General features: G+C 36.3%; 4 protein-coding genes and 1 non-coding gene across 9 annotated transcripts; 1 reads left to right on the forward strand and 4 right to left on the reverse strand.

Annotated features, from left to right (window-relative positions):
* Window positions 1–60: 60 nt before the first annotated feature.
* Window positions 61–1646, reverse strand: LOC106410811 (E3 ubiquitin-protein ligase RNF4). Of its 5 annotated transcripts, none has more exons than XM_013851424.3 (6): window positions 1447–1646; window positions 1020–1266; window positions 866–929; window positions 708–781; window positions 398–638; window positions 61–308 (listed from the first exon to the last, which is right to left on the reverse strand). In XM_013851424.3, exons 2-5 carry the CDS (start codon window positions 1212–1214, stop codon window positions 420–422), a joined length of 552 nt encoding a protein of 183 aa, XP_013706878.1. In that variant the 5' UTR covers window positions 1215–1266; window positions 1447–1646; the 3' UTR covers window positions 61–308; window positions 398–419. The 5 variants fall into 5 exon arrangements, with proteins under 5 accessions (XP_013706878.1, XP_013706876.1, XP_013706877.1 ...); XM_013851422.2 differs by having other exon boundaries at window positions 394–638; XM_013851423.3 differs by having other exon boundaries at window positions 390–638.
* A 219-nt stretch (window positions 1647–1865) lies between these two features.
* On the reverse strand, window positions 1866–3502 carry LOC106409674 (RPM1-interacting protein 4-like). Its single transcript, XM_013850257.3, has 4 exons — window positions 3304–3502; window positions 2783–3157; window positions 2428–2622; window positions 1866–2230 (listed from the first exon to the last, which is right to left on the reverse strand). The coding sequence occupies exons 1-4, from the start codon at window positions 3307–3309 to the stop codon at window positions 2189–2191; spliced, it is 618 nt and encodes a 205-aa protein (XP_013705711.1). The 5' UTR covers window positions 3310–3502; the 3' UTR covers window positions 1866–2188.
* A 5242-nt stretch (window positions 3503–8744) lies between these two features.
* On the reverse strand, window positions 8745–8816 carry TRNAK-UUU. Its single transcript has one exon. It is a non-coding gene; the product is annotated as a tRNA-Lys (tRNA).
* Window positions 8817–8828: 12 nt separating this feature from the next.
* LOC106410817 (GPI transamidase component PIG-S) lies at window positions 8829–11893 on the forward strand. The gene is made up of 12 exons (XM_013851431.3): window positions 8829–9755; window positions 9846–9930; window positions 10014–10103; window positions 10190–10263; window positions 10362–10446; window positions 10543–10626; window positions 10747–10877; window positions 10994–11075; window positions 11155–11202; window positions 11281–11353; window positions 11449–11552; window positions 11642–11893. The coding sequence occupies exons 1-12, from the start codon at window positions 8929–8931 to the stop codon at window positions 11756–11758; spliced, it is 1800 nt and encodes a 599-aa protein (XP_013706885.1). The 5' UTR covers window positions 8829–8928; the 3' UTR covers window positions 11759–11893.
* Window positions 11843–13648, reverse strand: LOC106410818 (ankyrin repeat and SAM domain-containing protein 6-like). The gene is made up of 6 exons (XM_013851432.3): window positions 13277–13648; window positions 13032–13093; window positions 12667–12929; window positions 12486–12560; window positions 12343–12405; window positions 11843–12195 (listed from the first exon to the last, which is right to left on the reverse strand). Exons 1-6 carry the CDS (start codon window positions 13387–13389, stop codon window positions 12151–12153), a joined length of 621 nt encoding a protein of 206 aa, XP_013706886.1. The 5' UTR covers window positions 13390–13648; the 3' UTR covers window positions 11843–12150.
* Window positions 13649–14027: the final 379 nt, after the last annotated feature.

The following is a 14027-nucleotide window of genomic DNA, read 5'->3' on the forward strand; positions in this document are numbered from 1 at the left end:
CTTACTAGCTTATACTGATCTAACAGATGTACCTAATACAATTATAAGGTGAGACTGTAATAGCGCACCGATGCAGAATGCTTTCTTAAGATTCAACCATGTATCTCAACAATAAAGAGTCGCTCAGATTAACAAGATACTGATGATATACATCTAAAGATTTCTTCATTGGTTCCTAAACGTTTCTCTCACTAAGCAGAACGGTATTCACATTACAAAAGGATAACTCATGAACAAACATGTTCTTCACTGTTCCCACATCAGTCTTCTCAAGGGTAGGCGCCGATAGAGTTAGACCATTTCAAACCCTGCAAAGAAAGTGGGGACATAAACAAAATCAGAACACTGAAGGATTCTTGTTGAAAATAAAGATCGACCACAAGACTTACTTACTTACTAGTGATGTTTCTGTGGATCACTCATCTGGTGGTTGGAAGGAAGACTCGAATGAGGTCTTTAGCAATGACCCTTTTTCTACACGTAGGGCATTTAGCTTGAACTGACACCGCAAGCTTTATGCATTTTTTGCAGAAGATATGACCACACTTTGTTGAGACCTCCTCGGTGAATGGACACATGCAAATTGGGCAGTTGAACTTTGGTTCCTCAACAGGAGGAGCTACGGTCTTAGACTTCCTCTGAACAAGACATTGACAAACTCGGTGAGCCTAAAGTCCTAATAAAGCAGACAAAAAAAAACATCTTACCGGATTGTTAAGCCCAACATTAGCTTGATCAGACTGACGCTTTGTGCGGTTCTTGCTTAGTCTAGTGGTACCACCTGCACTCATAATACACTAACCAAAGTGAACAAAGGAAACACTTTTGATGATACCACAAGTGATAACCGTTTTGAGAACCACACCTGACTCTACATCAACTAGTAAGGGTCCTCCTCGCTGTGAGCCTCCGGACTTGTGTCTTTTAGCCTGGAAACAAGAATAAGACAGAGTCAATTACATTTACACACATACATGTACTGTAAGAGTGCGAACAAGAACAAGAAGAAGAGAGGATACTCGATCAAAAGCAGAAGCAGTTGACTCAACAACATCATCATCATCCTCAATGGCATCAACATCAATTGTCGGTGGACCAGACACAATTGGAGTTTGTCCAGCTCTTGGTTGCTCACTTTGTGTCTCATTCACATTGTTCACCTGTTGTGACCTTCTTGAGCTTCTGGTAACTACCCTCTCACTCCGAGAACTCATACTTAAACCACCTCACGGTCCCGTTCTCTCAGCTTCAGAAGCAAAAGACTGTCTTCAATAACAAAAAGATCAAAGCTTTTGTCACATTCAGTATAGGAGAGCATAATTCAAGAAGCGGTTAAAGAAACCCACAAGAAATTAAAACACAAGCAACAAAGATAGAGAAAGCAATTGACAGATCCGGAAACAGAGAAGCATAAGATCGATGGAGGAAATTTGAAAAAGGTTGTACCTTTAATCTCGAGACGATGAAGTGTGCAGAGAGAAACGAAAGGGATCACACTGAATCAGTGGTTTTGGATATGAGATATGAATGATAACAGTACAGCCTTTTTGTATTGGTCGCGTTCTCAATTTTAAAACCAAAAGAAGAAAAAAAAAAAAAGGTTTGTACTTTAGTTTTGCTCTTGATTTTTACATGCAACACTTGTACTGTTATTGTTTCGGTTTGACTCTTCTTTTAATTTAACTACGACTCAAACTTAGTTTACTAGATTACCCACATTTATGACCAGGCCCGTGTTGGGCTTTTACTGAGGAATTTTATTGATAAAAAGCCTTTTCCTTGTGCAATGCGTATAAACCCCTAGTAAATAAAATGTTTGCATATGCATATTGTGAAGAAATATCTAAATACTGTGTTTCTGTTCAACAATTTTTGAAAATAAAACGTTTCTTTATCATGCATTATATATAGTGAAGCTCGGCTGCACATTTCTTTTCATAGGCAAATGTTTTGGTGAGATTCGATAATCAAAGGCAAACTACACAAACACAATCACACTAGCTAGCTACTATATTAATTTGAGAAATGAATTTAAATAAGTTATGTTTTAATAGTGATTGGCTCCAACGTTGTTAACAACATAAATCACTCTCCTTGTTACAAATAGAAAGAAACCAAAAAGAACACACAAGAAAATGAAAAAGAGGGAAAATGTCGTGAGTTGATACAATATGTACGTTCACTGTCTTCAATAGCTGCTTCCCTTTCGTCCCCATGAGAAGCAACAAAACTGCGCATCCCATTTCATATTATAAACAAACATTATATGTAAAATAATATACACCAAAGAAATCATCTTTGGTATTAATATACAATATATATATTAATTTATTTCTTTTAGCAAAATATACAATATTATATTAATTAATAAGTTGGATGATTATGTGTTTACCAAAAAAAAAAAAGTCGGATGATTATGTGTAGTACCTTGAAGGAGCCTGGAGCAGTAGATTCATGTGACCATTGATCGTTGATGGGGCGAGATGGAGTATTACCTACTGATCCACCGTTGGATCTGGCATCTCGCCTCTCTTCCTTGACTTGGTCGAAAATGTGTGTGTAACTCATGTTCTGATCCCCTGAGCCCACTGATCCTGGAAATGGTGGAATCGTCGTCCCTCCCTAACATACATGCATAATTCTAATAAGCCAACTAGTTCATTAATTTTATTATCAAACGTGACTCTTCAGAAATTGTATGTATTCGATATATTTTTTTAAAAAAATTCTTATAATAATGTGTAAATGCTAGCAAACAATCGAGGTATAGTATATGTCATACCCTTCCGTTGTTGCCGCCTCTAACATTTGGTTTAGGCTGTGTCTGTGGTGGCCGAGGAGGAGCTTGAGGCTGCCGCTGGTTTCCAGATCCGCCTCCACCTCCATAACCTCCGTATAGTCCGCCTCTAGCTCCGTAGAGCTGATCGGCAGGAGGAGCTCTGACTTTGTTTGTCTCGGTTGGTGGTGGCGCTCTAACCGGTTTTGGAATTATAGGAGCAGGTTGTTGTGGAGGAGGTTTTGCTTGAGTTTTGATGTCAGAGTTCTCTAGAGACTCGTACAAGTCAGCTCGTTTGTTCGTCCTAGCGTTGTCGAAGACGGCTGTGAATGGTTGAGATTGGTTGTTCCAGTCCCCAAACTTTGGAACGTGCGCACGGTTCTGCAATCAATCATTTAAATGTTGGACTAATGGTTTTTAATTAGTTTTAGACTAACTTAGAAGATCAAACTTGATGTGCAAGAAACCAATAAATTATGTCAGCCCTAATCGAGAACTATGTGATACAAAAGAGTTTTCCAACTTACTGCCATATTTCTTGATCTTGAGAGGAATGAGGAAAGGCTTCAATGGGCTATGTATGGAATGATGAAAGAGAGAAGATATATATAAAAGCGTTGACGATTCATATAATATATAGTGTCTTGTTATAAAGTTTGAATATCTCCGTTTCTTCTCTCACGGTCTACAGCGACTTCTTCAATCAAAAGTTCAAAACCATACGCATTAACACACGGCTTAACCAATTAGTTACAATTTTTTTTTTCTTTCGTTAAATATTGCCGGAGTCATTAATTACAAACTAAAGTATTTAGCATGTTGTGACTTTAAAAAGTTGTATCGCAGTTAACTTTGACGTCTCTATGGTTAGCTGGATTATTTGGTTATACTAATATGTACTTAATTACCATAGGACATATTATATACTCAACCGTGGGTGTATAATATGAAGAAAGTTGTCTCTCCAAGTGGACGACGACTTAAACGACTGTCTATGAACCCAACTTGTATATATAGCACCGAATTTAATATGTTTTGACTTTATCAATCAGTCCATCATATCTATCCTCTTGTGTTTTGTATATTGAAACAATAAATAGACATATTATAGTTTCCGGTGATGAGGAGACTGGCATATATTGCTGTATGCATTTTCCCTATATATTCTTCAAATTGTGTTGTGTTATATTTTGTTCTCCAAACTGGTTCCTAAAGATCTATTATGTATAAATATTTAGCTATAATTTTATATTATTCTTTTTGTTAATTTTTTAAGCTTCAATGTTGTAATCAAGAATTGAACAATAATTCCCTGAGATTCTTTTTTCGGTGGTTTGAGTTTAATGAAACGTGAAAGAAAGATTATAAATTTTTTTGCTTCTTTTCTGCTTTTATAATTTTACTCTTAAAGTTTATGTATTACTAGTTTAAAAGAAAAAAGAAGTTTATGTATTACTAACTATTTTTGTAAATTGATTACATGATGATCATGAGGCTCCATTGGTAGCGAATCTTTGATCATCGTCGTATAAATAAAGCGAGTCGTCTACGTATGTTAGTTGGTGGGCCTGAGTTCTATTTCCAGAATGGACCAAGTTCGTCAAGAAAATAACAAACCATTCGAACACTCGAAAAGAGTGTAAATATCAAGCTCATGCAGTGTCATACGGAGAGGAACCACAAGGACGATATGTCGCTTTGTAAAGAAAGATAATATACACCAAAGTAATCATTTTAATTTGTGATAATATACTCAATAAATACTAATCAAAGCACTCTGGTTCAACCAAGCAACACCTAAATTTCGGTTATGTACTTGGCTTGCATTACGGAACCGTTTAACAACTGGTGATCGTATGGCGGCCTGGAACGTTGGTATTGATGGTAGCCGTGTCCTCTGCAATCAGCACTTGGAAACCAAAGACCATCTTTTTTTCTCATGTTCTTACACTTCAATGGTGTGGAGGAAACTGGTTCAGAATCTGTATAGAGCCTACTTTTCTACAGACTGGTCTACCATAGTGGAGTTTCTGTCTCAGTCGGGGGATGACCGAGAGACACTCTTTATTGCTCGTTACGCCTTCCAAGCTGCAATTCACACGCTATGGAGGGAGAGGAACGCTCGTAAGCATGGTGAGACTCCGTCCTCGTAGGGAACCATCATCAAGTTCATTGACAAGGCGGTCCGAAACAGACTGATGTCATTACGAAGGGACCACCACGCTAGAGTTTTGCGAGGTGCATATCAAACATGGATTGGAGCTGTCCAAGCTTAAACTATATTTGATCAAATTTCTACTTTTGTATTTCTCTTTCTGACAAAGTTAAAGAACAAGTAGCATGAGTCGTAAAAAGTATATTTTCTTTTGAATCAAATTTAACATTTATTAAAAAAAGAAAGATGATGAGTATGTTGTAGTACCTTGGAGGAGCTTGGGAGGGAGGTTCATGTTGACCATTGATGGGGCGAGATGAAGTGTTGCCTACTGATCCACCTAGGATCTGGCTCCTTATCGCCTCTCTTCCTTGACTTGGTCGAAGATGTGTGTAACTCATGTTCCGATATGTTCTGATCCCCTGGCTCCGGTGACTAAGGCTTAAGCACCTATAGCTGATATAAGTGTTGAAAGTCAGGTACCATTCATCACCAGACCGAGAACTTTGGCATCTTTGTTACTCTCTCATGCTGATGTTTTATGCTTTCTCTGTTCTTAGGTTTTGTATCATACACCGAAGTCTTCGTTTTCATGATTTCATCTTGGAATGAAAAACTTCAGAGCTACATCTTTAGGACTAATGATCTTCCCTTCTTTGTATGTACCTTTTCTCAAAAATCCCCATGATTAATTTGGATACAACTGATAGTTTAGCAGATTATTATTGTGATATGAAACATGATCTCGTCTCAGTGTCAGGTTCGGTTCACCATTCATATTCATAATATCCTTTACATCAATTATATGTTGATTAATACTTTGAATTCCTATATTTAGTATTTGGAAAACCTTTGAAGAAGACATCTGAAACATCAAACATCATAGTTGTTTTTGCATTCTCTAAAACAAGACCTAAAGCAAATAGTTGAAGTTTTCTCGGGGCAATTCCGACAACTTTTTGGTTTCAAGTCCGAAGCCATTTATACCGGTGGACTGGGCAGTTACAAGATTTGACCTAGTGAAAGAGGCTTTACATAAACCGAACCGATATATAAACATGTGAGAAAATATATATTCTTATTTGTTTGAATCTCTATAACAATATTTTTCACTGCCTTTGTGTACAATCTATATAATATTTATTACACAAGTGTTCACACGAACAAGAGTCACAGTAAAATTGCTCAAAAGTTGTACACTCGTAAATGTTTGTATTCAAGTTACTTTCAAAAACTTCATGATATGTCAATAATACTTGTGATTGTCTATTGAATAGCGTCTCTTGATGAAACTTCAAGCCAAAGCCATGATTACTCTATATATATCAAGTTTCAAAACCTGTGTGTATTCTTCATGTATAATTCTAGCTTTATCTTTATTGGTTTTTGTATTTCAATAGATTTAGAAATTCAAACTAAATTCAGTGTTAATGGTTCTATAATTTTAAAATTCATATGTAAATCTAATGTTATTGGTTCTATGATTTTAAAATGGATTTTAAAAATGTGTTATTCAATAGCAATGATTTGTTTAGGGATTTGATTTGAAATTAGATTTAATAGATTTATAAATGTTTTTCAGATCAAAATTCAAAGGAAAAAAATTGAGTTAAACCTTGTTATTTGGTTGGACTGTATTATTCGTGTTTTCCCCCATTCTATAATCACCACTCATATTCAGCCAAACCAACTTCGATATCCGCTATTTCTATAATCACCATTTTCATATCATATGTTTCCACTTCTGTTTTTTTTACAAAGAACTTTCAAAAAAAAAAAATTGACAACGAAGAAGATTTTATTTTTGAAGAAAACAATAACGATGAAAAGTTCTTGTAATCTAAAATCAGTAAAGAGAGCATGTAATATCAACCTAGAGCAACCACAACAACAACTATGTGGATAGATTCTATATGTTATGAGAATAACATAACATATGATATATGAAAGAGGAAAAAGAAAAATACATGTTTTTAAAATATTTAATGACGATCATAAACTACAATTGTTATAAATCCATTTATTTACAATAATCCATTGATTTGATTTTGAAGTCCATCTGATTTATTCTAAAATCAACTTGTCTACTTTAAAATCTTTGGATTTTCCAAAGATTTGCAAATCCAAGTAAGATTTCTAAATTTATTAAGATACAAAAACTAATAACTCCCCTTAAAATTTTGTGAATATATTCTATTTTCATAATTTTTTTTGGCTTAGAATTTATATACATCTTCACATGAGGAGAACATTGGTAAAAAAAAACTCACCGAAGCAAGGTATGAGCTAAAATAAAATATTATAAGAAAATATTTTTAAAAATATGATAAGGAAATATTTAAATATTGTTAAATTTTTTAAGAAAGCTATTTTTTTATCATGAATATCCCCTATATATTATTTGTGAAACATTACAACTTCTTTTTGTAGTCACATGTCATCACTATGATGATTCTTAGAATTATTAGAGAAATAGGTTGGTCCATCTAATTATATAATAAGCTTTTTATTAAACTAATCATAAATTCATTATTAATGTCATTTATTATTTCTTTAAATAAAGATTACGGAATTGCCTAATGTGGATAAAATATATATGACAATTAATGATTTTGAATAATAAAGATCTGATAAAAAAAAATTATCTTCTATCAAATTTGTTTAATTTAAAACTATTAAAATAATTTTTTTAAAAAACAAAATAACCATATTATAAAAATTAAGATTTTTCTGTATATTTTATATTTTGAATTTTAAAAAATGACTATAAATTACTAAAACTGTTAAAAGTCTCACATTCAAATTTTGCGATCCATGGTTTAAAATTTTTGTTATGAAAAAATACAAATGATTACAAAATCATATAAGTAAAAGTCTAATTTAATTAATCATTAAGATTTAAAATATATATGTATATATATCATTCTAAATTAAACTATAAACCATATTGAATAAATAAATATTTTAGTTTCAAAATTTACTTTGAATAATTTTTTTTGATAAAAATTTTTGAACTAACATTGATAAATTTTTTTAAATTATCAATTACTAAAATTATTGATCCCACAATGAAAATTTTGTTATCAGTAATTTAAAGTTTTTGCTATTAAAAATACACATGATAAAAAAAACATATGAGTAGAAAACATCATTTAAAAAAAATAAAAAAAATAAAATAGACATTAATATTAAAAATATATTGTGTATGTTAATATCATTTAAATTTAATTACATATCCTATCAAAAATTTTTATTACATATCCTATCAAAATTTTTTAAAAAAATGTTTGGATTAATAAAATTGATTTATACATTCGCACCAATTTAATTATATATGTAATAGTTACTGATTTTAATTATTCAATATATATTTATTATTTCATAATATGTAAGAACATATAATACATAAAATAATTTTTATATATAATGTTTATCTTGCGCAAGACGCGTATCTTAATCTAGTTGTATAGTAAAGATGAGCTGCACATTTCTTTTCAGACTCAAATGTTTTTGTGAAATCGATTAACAAAGATTTTTTTTTGGAAAAATTCGATTAACAAAAGATAAATTACATAACACAATCACATTACTCTTTTAATTTGAGAAGAAGAATTTTGGTTAAAGAGAGGGCTCCTTGTAGTTTATACAGAAATGGTGTTTGGAGGAATTCTTATAACATTTCTAGGTTCTTTGCTCATCAGCAAAAAGTCATCTGAACTGTCATTAGACATGAACCCTAAATCCAAAATTGTCAATTCTTCATCAATCAAGGCAGTGTGTATAAAAACTGCAGGAGTACAAAAACTAACGTAACGCCGTCTGTGGATATCGAACCCACGGCCACGGGATTAAAAGTCACGCGCTCTACCACTGAGCTAAGACGGCTACTGAACAGTCATTTCAATTAATCCTATAAAGAACCCAGTTTACACGAAACGACAAAACCAACGCAGCAGTAGAGGAAGTGTTGTGGCCATCTTCAACCCTCACGAAGACGATGGAAGAAACCTCCGATCATCCGAATCCGACTACAGACACTCCCGGAACCACGCCGGAGCCCGATCTGAAGACCATGCGTTCTTCAAAACCCGGGTTAAAGCGCCTCCTCATCACCACCACCGTGCTCTTCTCGTTCCTCTCAGGTCTGCCGTTTCTATGGAAGTCAGTCGAAATCTACAGATCTCAATTACCGTTCCACGACATCGACTCACTCTCCGATCAGGTAAAGTCGGCGCCTTTGCGGTTCCCATGTACTTTCCACGCCGTATTCGTTGGGTTCGGGTCCAACGATCCGGATCAATTGCGATCTGAGATACAAGACGGTGTAAATCAATTGACCGGTGAAAGTTCACAGTGTGGCTCTTGCAATGTGTCCATCTCCGTCACTGTTCAGAGCCCAGATGAGCTCTGCTCTGAAACCTTTCCTTCCACGTGCTCTTACCGCTGCGGAGTGATCAAAAGAGATTCTTTTGGTCGTGGGTTGGATGATGCGGTGGATGAGTCGTTGGATGACGTGTTCAGTGGCTGTTCTGGGGGTATTGGGAAGATGTATAGTGTTGTTGTGGTGAATAAAGAGAATGGAGATGAGGTGAAAGCTGTGGTGGGGAAGAGACGGCATGCGTGGATTGTTGGGAGTGGGTTGGAAGAGAGGTTTGGAGAGGTGGTGGGTAGAGTTTCTGAGGTTTTTGTGAAGGTGTTTATGAACGGTGGAAGAGAGGAGGGAGACTCTATTCGTGGGGAGTTTATGCCTGTGGGATCAGATGGGAGGCTTGTTCTTTCTTTTAGCCTTTTGAATTCCAATCCACGTGATTGGATCTATGATTGGTATGAGCTGAAGCTTTGTTAGAGATTTTGCACTGCCATTATAACATTTACGTACCTGTGACTTGTTGTCTGTGTGCTTACGTTTGATAGGGACTTTCAGAGGATAGACGAGGCATTGTTAGCTCCGGTGACTAAGGCTTTAGCACCTATAGCTAATATAAGTGTTGAAAGTCAGGTACCATTCATCACCTGACCGAGATCTTTGGCATCTTTGTTATTCTCTCATGCTGATGTGTTGTGTTCTCTCTCTGTTCTTAGGTTTTGTATCATACACCGAAGTCTTCGTTTTCTTCTTGGGATGAAAAACTTCAGAGCTACATCTTCAGGACCAGTGATCTTCCCTTCTTTGTATGTACCTTTTTTTCAATATCTCCATGAATAATTTGGATACAACTGATGGTGTAACGGATTATTATCTTCAATGGTTTCGCCAGGTGAACTCGAACGAATGGCACTTGGATACTTCTGCTGGAGCTAGTGGACGGTCCAAAATACTGCAATTTGTTGTGTATATTACTCTGCTCATACTTGCTGGTTATGCTGCTTGATGCTGTGATTACTCTACTGTTTCCTGATGAACTCTACGATCTTTTCTCATATTGTCAGATATATTCCATCTGGAAAAGAATGCCCTCTTCACTTGCAGTTGCCAAATGAGGAGATATCTAAAACAAATGGCTTCATATCTCCGGTTAGTTGCCATCTTGTCATTTTGTTCTATTAATCTGTTGGTAGACCTTTTCTTCTTCTTTGTGAATCGAGGTCATCTTGTCATTTTGTTCCATAGATGTGGGGCGGTGTGATTGTATGGAACCCGAGAAGTTGTGATAAGGACTCTGAAAGCCCAAGCACGAACACGATCTCGCCTCAGGTCCGGTTCACAATACATATTCATTATATGCTTTACATCAGCTATATATTCATTAATTGAGTATTTGGGGAGCCTTGGAAGAAGATGTCTGAAACATTGTTTTTTCATTTTCTGAAACAGGATCTAGAGAAAATAGTTGAAGTTTTCTTGGGGCAATTCCGACAACTTTTTGGTTTTAAGTCGGAAGCGACTTACACCAGGGAATTGGGGAGTTACAAGATTTTACCTAGCGAAAGAGGCTTTACAAAGTGGTAAGGATATGTGTGATGCTTATCAATCAATATTAGATGTTTCTACTTAAAGCAAGGGACGCTCATGAGTTATGGATACTGATGCGTGTTGTCTTTCTCGATGTTTGCATTTGCAGGGAATTGGATGTCTTGTCACGGAAACACACGTGTTTCAATCTCCACTCTTGCGCAACAACCCTCGGCTCTCTTTCTAGATTAGTACGTGACTAACTCCACATGCCTTGTTATAGCTCGTTCGTTTCACTTTTTTCTAATCTTCATTGCTTGGAACTTGCAGGTTCAGTCACTCCCTAGGATGATAATCAAGGATGAAATTGGAGAACAAGTATGTTTCTCATCTTGAACCTTTTTCTGGAAACTGTTATTTTCTGAAAATTTCCATTGGTTTTCTTCAAACCACCAGGTGAAATATTCTCTGAAAGCAGCAAAGTTGGCTCAATCCAATGCTTCTCTGGGAGGATACAGTTCTTCAGCCAGTATGTTACACTTAAACCTATATTCAATATTCTCTGTTTTAGACCTTAATGTTGGTAAACTCTGACAAGAAGTTGCGTTTCTGTGTTCTGCAAAGGTTCCTCAAGAGAAGCAAGGTCCCTAGCTGAGAATGCCTTCTTCCATCCATCCATCATGTCCGTCAGCTACTTCTCTTACGAACATTGCTTTGCTGTGTACTCGGTTAGTTTCATGGTCGTTAATACTGTTAACATTAGATTAGCATTGCCTTGTTTCTCTTGAGTCTCATGTGTTCATACTTTCTTGGACAGCCGTTTTTCCTACCTGTTGCTGGACACGTTGTTCTTGCAGCACTACGGGAGTGGAGAAGATACAAACAAGAGAAGGCAAAGTACTTGACATGGCTAACTAGAAAGCAAGCGGCCTAGGAGGACCTTTGCATTTTTACGGATCATATGTAACTTGTAAAAGCTTTTGGTTGTTTGAATTCAAAATTACGCAACAGCATTGTATCAGAGAAGAGACCATAATTTTTTGACTGATTAACTGTCTGAGTTATCCTAGGCTTTTGCATTGTGTTTTAAACTCGAAGCTTTTCACACATCAAAAGTAGAGTAAACCGGCAGTGTTTGTTTCACTATATCTACGATTACAGATGTATACAGCCAAAATTCCAATCTCTTGATATGGGCTGATACATAAAAAAAAACGAGAAAAAAGAAAGACAATTCAGGAATCAGTTCGACAATGGCTTAATGTAACGACTTCCGGAGACCGTTTCAGATGAGCTTGAAGCCGTTATGCAAAAGACACTAGACTATCAGCGTTTGGATCCCAAAGCAAGAAGTATCTTCTTCCTTGGGCCCTGAAACAACAACACAGCTTGTAAGTAGCTTTCGTGTTACACAGAACACTGAGACTAAGAGAATTATTTTCATCCAAAATCTGTGGGGGCAGACTGATATAAAGCAGAGTGGTAGTTAATGTTTTGGCAGTTAAATATGGAGCTTACCATTGGTATAAGCATAGCCTTGAGGTCATCATCTGTCATATGCATGAGAGCATCCATATCAACCTGAGAAATAATAAAAAAAAGAATGAGAACAATGAGTCTCTGACAAGATCACACCCAAGCATAACGTAAATATTACATACTTCTTCCACTTTAAAAGCTGTTGAATACTTCTCGAGACCCAATGATTCCAGAAAGCTATCAACCGATCCACCAGCCTGAACCAAAAGATAACAAACTAAGAAACAGTAGAATAGTTTTCTCCCAAGGTAATTTATTAAGCATGATAGAATAACACAGTTGAAGAAAAGTGAATCTTATTGCCTGCTGTGATTTCTTCCTGGTAGCTTGACCTGAAGCTTTTCTAGTAACCTCTGTTTCAGTATCAGTCGCTACACTCTTCATGCTTGGTCTAGCAGCCTCCACTTTAGATTTCAGCGGGTCACTGTTCTTCGGTTGCACAGTCATCGTCCCAGAGAGCTTCTCACGTAAATCCCGCACGCCAGAACCACCTCCTCGCCCACTTTGAGAGCCATCATCTCTCTTCTGGAGCTTCAGGCGAAGATCTCTAGAATCAACTCTGCGACCTTAGCAAGCCATCAAACAAATAATCAACAACCATTGTCATAGATACTTAGTTTCTCCTAAAAGAGGATTGGTGAGAGAGAGAGAGTAGTAAAAAGACATACTTGAGAGTTGAGGTTTGTCCTTATTGAAAAGATCATGCTCCCATTTATCGTCCTGCCTTTGCCTGGAACCAAGTAAAAGAATATAAACTATTCCACAACACAAAAAACAAACACAGTTTCATTCTCAAAGTCCTCCTAAGGTAAACCAAACACACAATTCAAATAGCTAAGCAAGCAAGATCATAATGTAGCTAACAGCTAATCTAACCGTCGATTGAATTCAAACAGAGCGAATAAATTCGAACCTCTTCCCAGTAACTTGTCGGGAGCGAGTAGAGTTATCGCCAGAGCCGCCGTTGATTCGATCCTTTACCGTGTTCCTGCTTCCAGACTCAGACTCCAATCTATCAGCATACATCTTTCTTCTTGTTGGATGAAGAAAAGCACAGATTTTTATATCCTGAACCCTAAATCAGGAAACCCTAGAAAGCGAAAGAGTCTTTTCCACAAACCCTAGAACCAATCAATCACAGAGAAGGAAGAAAGAGCTCTTGGATAGAGAACAACTCGCCAAGTTTTGATTTTTGGATTCACGACGAGGAGGATCTACGTCAAGAGAGAGAGAACTCGTCATCCAAACTTCATCGGGTCGGGTCAAGTCGGGTTGAAATCAGGATCATATGACGGTTATGGAAAATCTATTTGCGGTTTAGCCGGTTTAATCCGAAAGACTTTCCGGTCTTGCCAACGCGGTTCGATTGATTTTCCTGAATACAAATCAAGCGCCGGATCGGGTCAAGTCGGGTTGAAATAAGAACTAAACCGGTTTTGACCGAGATAATTATTAAAATATCTATCTGAGATTTTAGCCAGTTTAATCCGGTTCACTGACTTTCCTTTTTTTTGTCAAAACGCTTTCCTCTTTCGGGTCGGGTCAAGTCGTGCTGAAATCAAGATTAAATGACGGTTATTGAAATTTATTTGCGGTTTAGCCGGTTTAATCCTAAAGACTTTGCGGTTGTGCCAACGCGGTTCGATTGATTTTCCTGAATTCTA

This window comes from Brassica napus, chromosome C5, assembly GCF_020379485.1.
Source record: "Brassica napus cultivar Da-Ae chromosome C5, Da-Ae, whole genome shotgun sequence".
NCBI lineage: Eukaryota > Viridiplantae > Streptophyta > Magnoliopsida > Brassicales > Brassicaceae > Brassica > Brassica napus.